This window comes from Festucalex cinctus, chromosome 9 (genome assembly GCF_051991245.1).
Source record: "Festucalex cinctus isolate MCC-2025b chromosome 9, RoL_Fcin_1.0, whole genome shotgun sequence".
Lineage (NCBI taxonomy): Eukaryota > Metazoa > Chordata > Actinopteri > Syngnathiformes > Syngnathidae > Festucalex > Festucalex cinctus.
Window position 1 is genome coordinate 1701069 of NC_135419.1, and position 13865 is coordinate 1714933.

The following is a 13865-nucleotide window of genomic DNA, read 5'->3' on the forward strand; positions in this document are numbered from 1 at the left end:
TTCAACGTGCCTTGTTTTTGTGTACGCGACTCCTCACGTGCAGCTGTGCACTCTCGCCGTATCACCCCCGCCGTCGTCAGTCAAGCCAAAAGTGCTCCAGCAGCGGCCTGCGGGCCTTCATTATGTAAGAAAGACATTTACTGCGGAACAGAGGCAGCCAGCCCTGATAACCGTGGCAGCCCTCGCTTCATTACAGTATGTTTTAGCCTCCATAACTCACGCAGAGTCAAAGCTTGTAGCTCTATAATGGAGAGCGCAATAATGTTTGAAGGCAATTTTTATTTATTTTTTTTGGAAGGAAACATCAATTAATCATGTTGTGCTCACTTCACTGGCTGTGCACGCCAGCTTGATTTTTACACGTGCAATCTTTTTGTATGCCATCCATGCATACGCCTATTGAAATGATGCCTCCTCGCAGCCGTCCCCTTCCCACTGGCCCATCGGCTGACCATGAAGGAAGTGTTTGACGCCGAGGGCCGGCCGAGGGTGGACCTTCTCAAAGCTCACCTCACCAAGGAGGGCCGTCTGGAGGAGGCGGTGGCCTTGCGCATCATCGACGAGGGCGCCGCCATCCTGCGCCAGGAGCGCACCATGTTGGACATTGAGGCACCGGTAACAGGTATTTGGATTTGCATACAAGTCGCAGGGTTACGACTAAACTGTATTTTCTGTTTCACTGTGCTTTTCTGTCATGGACAGAAATCTGTAGTTTACAGAGACTTTTTTTTTTTTTAACATGCCATTGATTGTGGGAAAGGAGCACCAGTCGCTGGTGCGCGTTCCACCAGACAAACAAACCTAACAGACGAATGGACGCTGCAATTAATTATGTTCTCACAGAATTACTCACCGTTTCCTCGTTGAATTTGAACAGCGAGAGGCGCTTTGTGCATTTTTATCTGGTAAGGATTTTTGTGCTGTTTTTGCCTGAATTGGTCAAAACAAATGCGCAAAGATGCCGCATCGTCCAATAAACTCGGAGTTTCGTACAGCAAGTCCCTCCTTTCCCAAACGTCCTAGATTGATAATGCAAATAACTCTCTTGAGTGAATCACAATTTTCAATCTGGCTTGTGAGGTTAATCACCCTTGCCCCCGTTTTTCTTTTCTTTTTCTTTTTTCTTTTTTTTAATATTGTTTTTCTGTTTTTCTGATTTTTTTCTGTTTTTCTGATTATTTTTTGTTCTACATTTTGGAATAACTTGTTTCAGTTTTTGGATTTTTTCAAATTGTCTTTCCAGAATATTTTTTTTTCTATTTTTCAGATCTTTTTTTTTTTTTTTTTTTTTTTTTTTCAGTTTTTCGGAATATGTATTTTGTGCCCCATTTTTTTGCTAAATATTAGTTTTTTTTATGGAAAATGTTTTTCATATTGTTCAGTTTTTTTCCCCCCAGTGTTTTCCCCTGAATATTTCTTCCTCTTTTTTTGCGGGGGAATATTTTTCTTTGTTTTTCAGAATATATTTTTGCATGACAGAAAAACATATCACCAAAACCTGAAAACAAAAAATAAGAAAAATAGAAACAAATATTCCATAAAAATATAATTAAAAATATATTCTTTAAACAAAGCATCCCCTACCACAAAGTACTCATAAAAACAGGAGGTTTTTGTTTTTCAAGTGAATGCAATGTGGTTCTATAATTTACAATATATATATATATATATATATATATATATATATATATATATATATATATATATATATATATATATATATATATATATGAAAAAAATAAATATGTCAATATTATACGGAGCTCCTGAAAAAAAAAACTAAAAAGTATTATTATGAGGAAAAAATATTCTTTTAGTCAATATTGTCATTTCTAATATCTTAATATAGATATTGTTGAGTAATTTATATCGACCAATTTCAATATATTGTCAATCCCGCTATTGTGATGCGATGTTTATCATATCGTGATAATATTGTGTTACGAAGCGATTCCCATCCTCTTTGCTCAATGACAAGCAAAAGAAAGTTAAGACGCACAAAGTGAAGAAACCCGCCAATCATGTATGAACCAGTGTGCATTCATTGATTCCTTAACCTGCCATGTGCATCTGCTTCCCTTTCAATAAGAATAGGAATCGTCGTTCCGTCTCAATTGGCTGAGAGACACAATCGGCGTATTAGACACGCCTCACAATATCTTGCATGTATTTCCTTGACAGGGAAATGTTAGGATGCGAGGTGAATATGGTGGGCGGGAAGAGGGGATAGATTGAGATCGATGGCGAGTGCAAAATGGAAAACGAGTTTCTGGCAATCATACTCAGACCCATCCAGATGATTGACAACAGCGTGTGCGCGTGTTTATGCAAATAACGAGTGGTGAGATGAATCTGTGTGGGTTGTTCCAGTGTCGGAACATTGCTTGGCTTTTACAGGTACTGCTCCCCCGGGGGACAAGAGAAGACTGCAGGCAGATGTGGAGATGCTTGAATAGAAGGTGTTTAGCGCAGAGCTTTTTTTTCAAGCGGCTTGCTTCCGGCAAAGAAATTTCGATCTTCAATTCCAACTTCTTCTACAGATAAACAATATGACTCAGAAGAACCGACCTCAAAGCGCTTTTTTTGTTTTGTCTGAGCTGAGTGATGAGTAACAATTTGCAGATAGCGCTGTGACAAATGAGTCCAGGTGTTCACATTTGGGAGAAATACAGTATAAGATAAAAAGTTTTTTTTTTTGCACTCTCAAGTTGGAGAGAATTCCGAATTAGTCCCAGTTCCAATTTTGGCGCAGTTTAAGGAGCCTGTAAGAAAGTTGAAGATGAAGAGGATTTTTATCTTCCGGCTGTGTCCAAAGGATGCAATCAACAAAAGAATGGATTCGCTACAAGAAAAAAAAAATAATAATAAATACATAAATGAGAACGGCCCAGTCAGAGCCATTACCAATAGTAAATGTAATGTGTCTGTGGTGACCTGAAGAGGAGATTTAGGTGTGGACAAATATTGCTAATCCAATATGTATCACACTGATAGACTTGTAACCATAATTACTGGCGCTTCAATAAAGGTTTTATTAGAATTGCACAGCTTTTTACAGCATACTTGGTCCCAATGTTTGCGTGGCGCCCTAGTATGTCGCAATAGATCATTAACGGTTCTATGGACAATTTTGCTCAATTTGTCTGAACATTATTATTTAACACAACAATATATTTGTTTATGTATATAAGTGATAGTTGTTGTTTTTTTATGGGCCCCTATCTATGTATCCACCTGTCATCATCCAAATAACAAAATAAGTCATGGCTTCTTGCGTGTCAATTAGCATTATGTTACACATTCCGCACCAAATAAGTTTGCGTGGAAAGACGAGAGACGAGAATGCCATTATTTCAGTACTCACTTTTTGGGTGATATTTTTGTTTGATGTTGCACTGTGAGATTTTGCTAATGTAAACTGGCTTCCTTAGCACAATAACGATTGTGTAAGAGTAAAAACAACAGCCGAGCTCTCAAGACGCGCATTTCATTGGCGCCATTCTGAATTTCCAGGTCAGTTGACAGCAGCATCCAAAAATGACAAGAGACAGAAAGTTTGCGACGAGATGAAGGGACGGACAGATGTCAGCAGTCAGACAGATGCAGGAGATCTAAAGTGAAGCAGACGACGTGAAAGCAGACAGATGGTGAGAGAGGCGGATGGGAAGTCGGATGGCTCAAGTCCTTCACAATGTGACGGCTTCAAACGGGAAGCCTCATTTGAGGTGGTGCAGTACACAGGGTTGTCAAATGCAACATTTCACTGACTTGACAATATCCACATAACACTGAGGCTCATTTTTAGCGGGAAACGACGCCAGTCGGATGCGTCACTTAAAACATACGCGTGAATAAACACGGATATGGCACTAAACGGAAATTGGGTCCTTGGACCTGGAACGTACTCGAAATCCAGAAAAGTGCGAACTCAAAGTGCTTATGTGGCTTTCATCTGTCACTTCTCACAGTGTGTGGAGACATCCACGGCCAGTTCTTCGACCTGATGAAGTTGTTCGAAGTGGGAGGTTCACCTGCCAACACGCGCTACCTCTTCCTGGGGGACTATGTGGACAGAGGCTATTTCAGTATTGAGGTAAGAATGCATCAACAGTTCAACACCGTTGTGGGGCGTAATGCCCCCCTTATGCCACTTTTCCATTGTGCCCGCACGCAACCACACTAGACAGCAACCACCGGTTTTCCATTACAACTGGCGCACGGCGAGAAGGGGGCGGCAACATTTGAACCGTCCACGCCAAGCTTGCACTCCCGCATTGCGTGCGGATCTGAAATAACATTTGCGAGTGGCAAGTCGCACCAACATTGAACCATATTTACAATTTAATATAGACCACCATGGATGGAATATTACGATTGACGAGCGGCTCGCGAAGCTATTTGTGAATGGAGGTCTGCCGCTGGAGCTCATTCAAGTGAAGAGGAGGAACACACCACCAGCCTCGCCATGTTTTTTTTTTAAAACCACAAACATTACAAATCCATCCACAAGTACCGTTTCAATTCTAAATGCAGTTAAGCGTCGTTGTAAAACATGATTATATTTATTGTATATACTAGGGGTGTGAATTGCCTCGTACCTGACGATTCGATTCGTATCACGATTCACAGGTCACGATTCGATTCGATACCGATTAATCCCGATACGAATGGTCACGATTCGATACCGATTAATCCCGATACGAATTTATAAGTCGATTGTTGCGATTTTTTTTCATTCAAATTTAGAAAATACTAATCAGTAAGCTTGTAGAGTGTAAGATTTATATGAAAATGTATGATTTATTTATCTGAAATTTCAGTCTTATAGAGGTTGTAATCTGTTTCATGTTTGAACAGCATTAAAATAAAATATTAAGGCTTAATGTTCCGTTCATATAACATTCTTCCATGCTCAAGGTGTGAATCCTAACCCGAAGTCAGACGTTTTGTTGAATATTTTTCCATTAAAAATGGAAGTTTAAAAATTGATTCACACACACAAAAAAAAAAAAAAAAAAAAAAAAAAAAAGGCAATGATGATAAGACGTTGAATCGGTAAGACGACCGAATGAACAATTCTGAGCTCTTAAAAAAAAAAAAAAAAAAAAATCGATTTTTTTTTTTATTGAATCGATTCGAGAATCGCGCGATGTAGTATCGCGATATATCGCCGAATCGATTTTTTTTTTTTTAACACCCCTAGTATATACTGTATTTTTCTGACTTTGGCGAAGACCGGCGGGCGCTTCTGCCGCTCTCGCTTAAAACAAGGAAACGGGCGCGTGCCACGCCGTTGCTTGAGGCGGCAGCGGCGTTGCTGTCGGCCAATCAGAACAGGTGACGTCATGGCCCCGCGAGTCCCCCGACGACCGGCGCTACAGAAACGCATTTAGTGAAATCGGAATTGGCTTGTTTTTGTTCTGGAGTAATAAGAGTGGACGGCCGCGGTTGGTGACGGACAAACAAACAAATGCACGCAACAACTCAATCACAGAGCCACCAACTAACAAACGCTTTCCAATCACTGTCAGGAATTTCAATTCCAGTATTTCGCCTTTGAAATCTAGATTACTTGACATTAATGCTGAATTTACAGATTTGCATCAAGCAACCTGCCCACATTGTTCATTGAGATTTTGCTAGCAAACGAATGATTGGATTGCCCATTTGTCTGTGATTCAAGTGCACGAAGGTATTTGTGTGATCAACATTGTCTGGCCGAAGTGAACCGTGATGGGATGAGTGTTATGTCAGTGACAGTTTGGAGGGAGGCGAGCAATATTGAGTCCACCTTTTTTTGTTACGCTTCATTGACCTCAGTTACTTTCAGATTATCAACTGGGACAATATGATTCTGAATCCAGTTTATTTTAAATTACATTTGAAGTTGAGTTGAGTTGACTTTGTGGCATGTTATCGTTTCATTTGATTTAGACCGGTGGGGGGTCCAAACTTTTTCATTTGAGGGCCACAGAAGGACGCAAGGGCCACATAATGTTATGAAGAGAAATTGTGTGTTTAGTCCTAAAAATTGTATATAAATAATTTTTTTGTGCTTTTGCATATTTAGAAAAATGCTACACTATATAAACCAATTTATTTGTAAGATGGCAGTAGCGTTATTATAGTTTTGGAATTTTTCATTTTAGTTCGTTTTTATTAGTTTTCAAGGTGGTTCTGCTAGTTTTTATTAGTTTAGTTTGTTAGTTTCAGTATTACTATTAGTTGTTTTTTTTTTTTTTAAATGTGTATTACTTGTGTGAAATATTAAAAAAAAAACACAATGTTAGCAACATCATCTGATGGTGCTTAGAGTTAGTTTTAGTTCGTTTTGTAAACATAAAATGTAGTTTCAGTTAGTTTTTTTTTTTTTTTTTTTTTTAAAGCATTTTCGTTTTTATTTTATTTCAGTAACAATATTGTTTTTTTGAATTTTAGTTTGAGTTTTTTCATTAGTTTTAGTGAACTAGAATAATTTTAATAGCCCTCCTCCCTTCTTACTTTGACCATCTCCAAACATTTTTCTTTTGTTTATTTGATTTGAACGGAGTCAAATGCCATTTTTAGCATATGTCGCGGGCCACTGAAAAATGCACGGCGGGCCACAAATGGCCCCCGGGTCGTACAGTAGTTTGGACACCACCGATTTCAACACATTAGGCCAAATCGGTCATCGCGATACAAGACATTTCCGTTTTGCATGAAGGCGAATAGGCATTTGCATGATGTGACAAATCATTATTAATGTAATTGTTTCTCTTCCCCGGTGAACATTTAGTGTGTGCTGTACTTGTGGTCACTGAAAATCCTCTACCCAAAGACGCTCTTTCTTCTACGGGGAAACCATGAATGTCGACATCTGACGGAATATTTCACCTTCAAACAAGAATGTGAGTAACTCATTTGTTCCCTCCAAATGTCACTCGCTTGTTCTTCCTTTTGTGTCATTTTTGCCACTTATGCAGTGTGATTTCTTAGCTGAAAGTGAGTCAGTAAAGCAACAAAGAATTCTCGACATTGTTGCGTTTTATTGAATGAAAAAGTGGTTAGCTTTGTAGCCCGAGAGGTTTTGTATGAAGACTCACTGGGAATGTAACGGGATCAAAAGTAAAACGTTCGTCTTTAAAACCCGTAGAATTAAAATAGTTTCTTTATAATGCATCAAGAATGTAAGATTTTTTTTTTCAATGCTGTATCATGTTTTTAGGAACGCGTAGGCATATAAAGGTATTTTGTTCGAGTTGGGTTGCCGTAGTTAGCGATCCAAGATGGCGGGATCTTCCGTGCATGCGCGTCACCGATAGCGTCTTGACAGCGAGACCTGTTGCGGCTCAATATCGCTCCATATATAAGGCGCACCGGATTATAAGGCGCATGGTCAGCTTTTGAAAAAAATGAAGACTTTTAGGTGCGCCGTATAATCGTGGAAATACGATAATGACCATTAGCTTCCAGACATTTATGTGTATGGCGAAATACTGCTTGGCTAACATTGGCCCAAGTGTCCAATGGGATTGCTGTGGACACATTTTTAATTTCATGCCTAAATGTTGTCACAAATGTTGTCGATTTTCTGCGATATAAAATACATGTGCAGCAATCTCATTGCATACAGCATTTTTTGTAAGTATTTAGCATTGAATTAAATGTGCTCGTCCATCTCCATCTTCCCAGCTGAGTCCTTCCGCCTTCATTTCCCACAATGCAGCCCTTCTCCATCTTTCTGTCCTCTCCTTCTTCCATCCCTCGCTCTGCCCGTCCGAGAGCGGGTGATTAGCGGCAAATTAATTTGGCCCGCAAATGATTGGCTCGGGGACGTCCTCCTCTGTGTCTGATTGGCCAGGGGACGAGGACGCTAATTTCCCCTGGTGCTCTTGGCGAATGGTGGTCGCCCTCAATTACCATCTGCTTCGTGTGTGTGTGCGCGCGCGTGCGTTTTTGCGGTATCTTCAGAAATGTGTGTGAGAGAGAGAACAAGAGGAAAAAAAAAAGAGGAAAAGAGCTGACACCTGGCAATAATGATCTCTTGTTATACACGAGGCACATGGAGAGGATGACAATCGCACACTCGCACAAATGCGACCGTGTTCCGATGCTAAGCCTTGATTGCCTCCATTTTGCTGCTCCTCTCCACAAATGTTGCCCTCCATCCTTTCTTCTCTCTTGTATCATTTCCAAACGTCCTCCTTCTCGCTTCATTAAATTATTATCCTGTTATTCCCGCAGCCAAAATCCGCCTTTCTTATCACCCCCTCTCCACTTTTCCTGCTATTTTAATCCAGCGACATTGCTTTTGTGTTGGGACGTATTGTCAGGACTGTTTGTGAAATGTACTTTCAAGATACGTCCTGTTGGATGTCATAAGTGATAGTTGCTGCCAAATCCCCCCCCCCCCAAAAAAAGATTTGTTTTTAGAACAAAACAAAATGCCTCGCAGTGTCTTTGTGCTGCTTCACGCTCATATTTGGGTCAGGTTTTTAACTCCCTGAAAACAGAATGGACGTCTCGAAAGCAAATATTGCACCTATGCCATTTTATGTTTTTCATTTGTGTATAAATGAGCTCGTCATGAAAGTCACATGATGCTTTCAGTGGCAGCTTTGATCTCTCGTACATCCGAAGCCCATTTTTGGAGCTTCCTCTCAACTTGCGTCCCCCAAATGTCCCCCCGCAGGTAAGATTAAGTATTCGGAGCAGGTGTATGACTCCTGCATGGAGGCGTTTGATTGCCTGCCCCTCGCAGCCCTGATGAACCAGCAGTTCCTGTGCGTGCACGGGGGCCTTTCGCCGGAGATCCACACGCTGGACGACATCAAAAAGGTACAAGGCACACCTGGAGCTGACATCACTCTGCTTTGTTTGCACCCGTGGCGTCCATTTTTTGCCATTTTCAAAAATTGGAGAACCGGAAATAAATTGATCGGTTACTCTTTTGGGGACATATTCTCCTTTGTGGTTAAATCGGGGGGCACTTTTGTGGCTGAAAACTAAAACTTGTACACTATAAAAAACGATTTTGGAGAGAGAGAGAAACCATGACAGTAATTGGTCTCATAAACAAAGACTTCTCAGCCATATACGACACTAACCCCGGGTTTTCACTGGATGCGGTTGCGGTGCGGTTGCGGTGCGGTGCGTCTTGACTGCGTGCTCCGGACGGGTCAATTTTTTTGTCAATCCACACCGGCTCCGCACAGCTGCGGTCCGGCAGCTCCGTCGCCGCCCACTTCCCAACGTGTCTCGCGGGACCGCGCGCGCGCGATCATGTGGCATTTCACAACGACAAACATACAGAAAGTCTGCTCAACAGAGAAGCAGAAAGATATGAGATTCCATGCAGCATCCTTTTTTTGGTTGTCCTTGTAAAGTATATTAATAACGAGAGTCGGGTCAGTGCGGGTCCACTCTTTATTTCTGTCTTCCGGGTCCGGCTGCCGCTCAGTACGGCAAGCGAGACGGGCACAACAAGCAATCGCGAACATCAAACTCACAATACATTACAGTCCTTATAAAAAGGATGTGCCGTGTCATATATTATTTTGTGGTTTTCCACCTCCAATATAAACCTCTCCTCGTCCATGTTCGCTGGTGTCTAAACCGTGAATGAGCACATGGCCCGGCGGCGACGCCCACGTCACGTTTTGATGAAAAACTTGCGAAATAGGAGCTGGCGAGTATTTTATTCTGAAAGGTAACCGGAAATTTATTTTGAAACTGCCTCGGTCTTCCTGTCCCGCTCGATGTGTTTTGTGCTAGCTTGCCATTTGCCGGAGGCCTAACGCTGCGGCGTCCGGCAAAAATAGAAAATAGGTCTATTCTTGCGGAAGGCTTGCGGCACGCCGCAGGCCTTCCGCAGTCGACACGCAACGCACCCGCAAGCGGTGTAAACTGCACCATTCGAATGAATGGAATCTAATTGCTTGCGTCGCCGGACCGCACCGCAACCGCACCGCAACCGCACCGCAACCGCAACCGGTGAAAACCCGGGGTTAGTAGTGATAAGAAGGGAGATTCTTCCTATAAGGTCAGAGGAGTGACCGCGTGCCGTTATTTATGTACGTAAGCATTTTAAAACACATGTAAGATACTTTCGTATATAATTACAAGTATTTTATTATGATGATGATGATGATGATGATGTACTATTGTAGTATAAATCAACATTTTCGTATGTATGTATGTATTATTATGATTATTATGATTATTTATGATTTATTGTAGTCCATTTAAAGTACTTAACGCACGTACGTTGGGTTTCTCACTCATGACGACTGTTTGAACTAATTTATTTACGATAAAATAATTTCATTCTGCTTTATTACTGTGATAATTTTAGTGTCGTTACATCACGTTACATTCAATGTAGTAATTAACTTTGACTAGTAGTATCTAGTAAGAAATTGTGAGTATATTTTACCCAGTTATGATTAGCACTTGGTTGTAGAATGTAATCAGAAATGTGAGGTGAACTCTACCCAACATATTTAAGTGTTTCATAATTACTGAATTAATGTGATATTTAACTTATAAACTTGCTATGTTTAATGAGATGGTTAAAGATATAGTTATATTGTTAGATTAATTGGATATGTAGGACCTTTATTTATCGTTTACCTTTTTGCATAAGGGTTTATTTTGTGTGTGTGTATATATATATATATATATATATATATATATATATATATATATATATATATATATATATATATATATATATATATATATATATATATATATATATATATTTTTTTTGTCTTTTTTAATTAATTTATTTTTTAAATAAGGTTTTTTTTAAGGGTTGGATAAATGTTTATAACTTACACTAATATTTGTAAAGTGCATGTTGTCTTTTTTCCTTCATTTACTCCTTTTTTTCCCCTAGTTTAATATTATTATTAAATATAGTAACTTATCCTTATCATGATATAAGTTAGCAGGGGTAGGACTAGATAAGTTCTTGTACTTCTTCCTACTCCCTTTTGAACATATGAATTCTGACTTCTGATTATGAATGACAATGTATAATTTATATGTAGCCAATTAAAGTGGCTGCAAATTGTTACCCCACATTACTGCACGTGCTGAATGAAATCCGACGTGCAAAACTCCACACATGAGGGTGGCGATATGGAGAGAACGCACACTTCCTCATCTAATGGCAGCGTTTCCATGGTGAATCTGCTGCTGTGACATCGTCTACCTCCTGTGTGGTGGGGGGTCGCCATTGAAATGATCTATAGTGTACGTGTGCATGTGTGATGTTTTTCTTTCCTTTCCTCTCATTTACATGACGTGCTGGTGCATCCGTTTCTGTGCGTTCCCCACAACCTTCATGTCGATGTGTTTTTGTGTGTTCTAGTTGGACCGATTCAAGGAGCCTCCGGCGTTTGGGCCCATGTGTGACTTGTTGTGGGCAGACCCACTTGAAGATTTTGGCAATGAGAAGACACAAGAGTACTTTGGACACAACACAGTCAGAGGCTGCTCCTATTTCTATAGGTAAACCTTATGACCTCAACACACCTGTATTGCATAATGTTTAAACTCTTATAACTGTCGTTTACAAATCAGAAGTCTGATTATGTTTTAGGTGCACTTAAAGCTATTGGTTTGGGACAGTATAGTGACAAGAAGAGAGCAAATCCTCCTATGATGCAAGATCCAATAACCATCACTAGGATTTAGACGCAAATCTTGGCCAGTTCACGCACACACGCGGACGCGCGCAGACACGCTGTTATGAGATTAAACATAAACACAGCGCGCTCCCAAAACCACATGCACGCAAGTTCCGTTTCGGCATGAAACGATATCCCACAATCCCCAGGGAAGCTGCACGGTTCTGTTGCTATGACGACCGGCTACCCCTGCCAGATACCGAGTGATATTAAGATACAAGGAGAGCAACGTTGGAGAAGTGCACGACGGTGTCGGCGGTGAGGGGAGGAGATAAAAGATGCACATGAAAGTGTCAAAAATGGAACGAGACAAGTTTGCACTTTAAAGAGAGATGACGAGACCTTTTCATTTGCGGGATGTTCCTGCTGTACAAGTTGTTCATGCAGCACCTTATTTCTTACAAAGACAGTGATTTTCTAAAAGTTTACAATAAGCTATTGAGGATATTGGAATCGCACCCGTGGCCCCAGCAATATCTGTCAAAAGTCTGTAAAACGGGACATTATATTTGATGCTGTCGTCATTTTCTTCTAAAGATTGACTGACTTTCTCTTTCTCTCCGTTTTCCTATTGCAGTTACCCGGCGGTTTGTGAGTTTTTACAGACCAACAACTTGCTTTCCATTATCAGAGCACATGAAGCGCAGGACGCCGGGTAAGCCGACTGGAGAATTTGTTTTGAGTTGGGAAGAGAAATGCATCAGGACGTTTTCTTCTTTTGACAATTAGGGAAATAACAGTGACGTGTGAAATTCCTAGGCAACCATTAGATGTGTTGTTCATGAAGGATGACGAACAGATGGGCAGTGCCATTATGGCTCGAGACGGTTCCCCTTGGTGCCGTAGGGGCTGGGAAGGGTTGAAAGTATCACACACACACAAAAAAACTAAATCAAGTATTTTTTAAAAACACACAGCTAGCATAAGGAACACACTATGAGCATTTGATCCATCACATTGTATACAAATCTCAAAACAAAACCTTTAGCACAAACATTATTGTAATACTGGTAAATATTTGATTGTTGTTTTTTTTTTTTTTCCTTTTTAAAACAATAAAAAAATAGGAAGGCAGTTGAATACAATAACTGAACAACAGCAAAAAGAAGACTTTTTACAGCAAAAATAACAGCGGCGCCAGTCGAATAAACAGATGCTAAGTTGCCAATATAGCTAAATAACATTAGCATTGTGTGAAACTGCTAATTTTGATGGCGTTTTGACCACACATAACTCGATTTTACAAACTTGTAAAGCCTTTGTACGCTCACATTTGCAAGCACTCGCCTGTGGTGAATTCAATGTACCAAACATCGCCAAAAGAAAAACAAAAAAAAGCACTCTTGGAGCTTCATAAGTAACGGTAATATCATCCAACCTGTCTGTCTTGTGCATGTATATCATGTCCTTGTCGTCAAAGATAGTGTGAATTCTCCTGGACGGCGAGTTAGAGTCAGATAAACGCTAGTTTTATCCCTACTAGCCATTGGAATCTGTTCGCGCGGCACCGCTAATTTCCTGCCAGAGAGGGCGTGTTCAGAGAATAGTCATGTGACGTCTGGGTCTCTATAGAGAGAAGATATATTTTTAGAAATGGTTTTTACTCCCATTTGTGTAAATCTGTTTTGTTAGAAATAGTTCGGTTCGAAGTGTAACATTGTCAAGCTTTCAGCATCAAAAGTACGCAAGTGTACAGATTCAACAGTTCCCCTTAAACGTATTCAAACACGCTGTCAACACTATGTTAAAATAACGACTGTGAAAAAGGTCATTAAAGTGGTTACTTTTGCACCAATCTTAACCCCTTTGGACTGTACGTTCTAGAATTGAACCTCACTTTGCCTTATACACAAGTGAACGTTTATTTAGAACTGAGTCCCAACTATCTTGATATGTGATATGGCGTTTGTACCCTACATTGAGAAAATAAAAATAGTCAAAATATTCTGTCTGACCCATAAATCCTCCCCGACATCTGTTATCTGAGGGAAAAAAAAAAAAAATCCTTTAATGTAATGCAGCAATTAAAGCAGCACTATTCCAATTGTTGTTGATGTTGTACTCTTTGTTCAGTTTGGTGAACCCATTAGTAACATTTTATCTGCCATCAACTGTCTAGTTCGTTTGTGGTCCATAATATTTCTGCAATTCATGGTTCAAACACATTGATAAGGAAACAAAGCAACG

The 13865-nt window shown here is 40.2% G+C and overlaps 2 protein-coding genes across 4 annotated transcripts in view; one reads left to right on the forward strand and one right to left on the reverse strand.

Annotated features, from left to right (window-relative positions):
* Positions 1-13865, reverse strand: part of LOC144026372 (ubiquitin-conjugating enzyme E2 D2) — a 50970-nt gene that overhangs the window by 24195 nt on the left and 12910 nt on the right. The window contains exon 1 of one of the 2 annotated variants that reach the window (XM_077533021.1): positions 13057-13088. The exons of the other annotated variant lie outside the window; for it this stretch is intronic. Within the exon in view, the coding sequence (XP_077389147.1) occupies positions 13057-13082 (26 nt within the window). The 5' untranslated portion in view covers positions 13083-13088. Of the gene's footprint in view, positions 1-13056; positions 13089-13865 lie in introns of those variants that run through there. 2 annotated transcript variants of the gene reach the window in all.
* The window catches only part of LOC144026370 (protein phosphatase 3 catalytic subunit alpha-like), a 36049-nt gene that overhangs the window by 12731 nt on the left and 9453 nt on the right, over positions 1-13865 (forward strand). For both annotated transcript variants that reach the window (XM_077533018.1, XM_077533019.1), the window contains exons 2-7: positions 422-622; positions 3969-4093; positions 6779-6890; positions 8675-8820; positions 11360-11499; positions 12256-12333. In XM_077533018.1, the coding sequence (XP_077389144.1) occupies positions 422-622; positions 3969-4093; positions 6779-6890; positions 8675-8820; positions 11360-11499; positions 12256-12333 (802 nt within the window). The remainder of the gene's footprint in view (positions 1-421; positions 623-3968; positions 4094-6778; positions 6891-8674; positions 8821-11359; positions 11500-12255; positions 12334-13865) is intronic.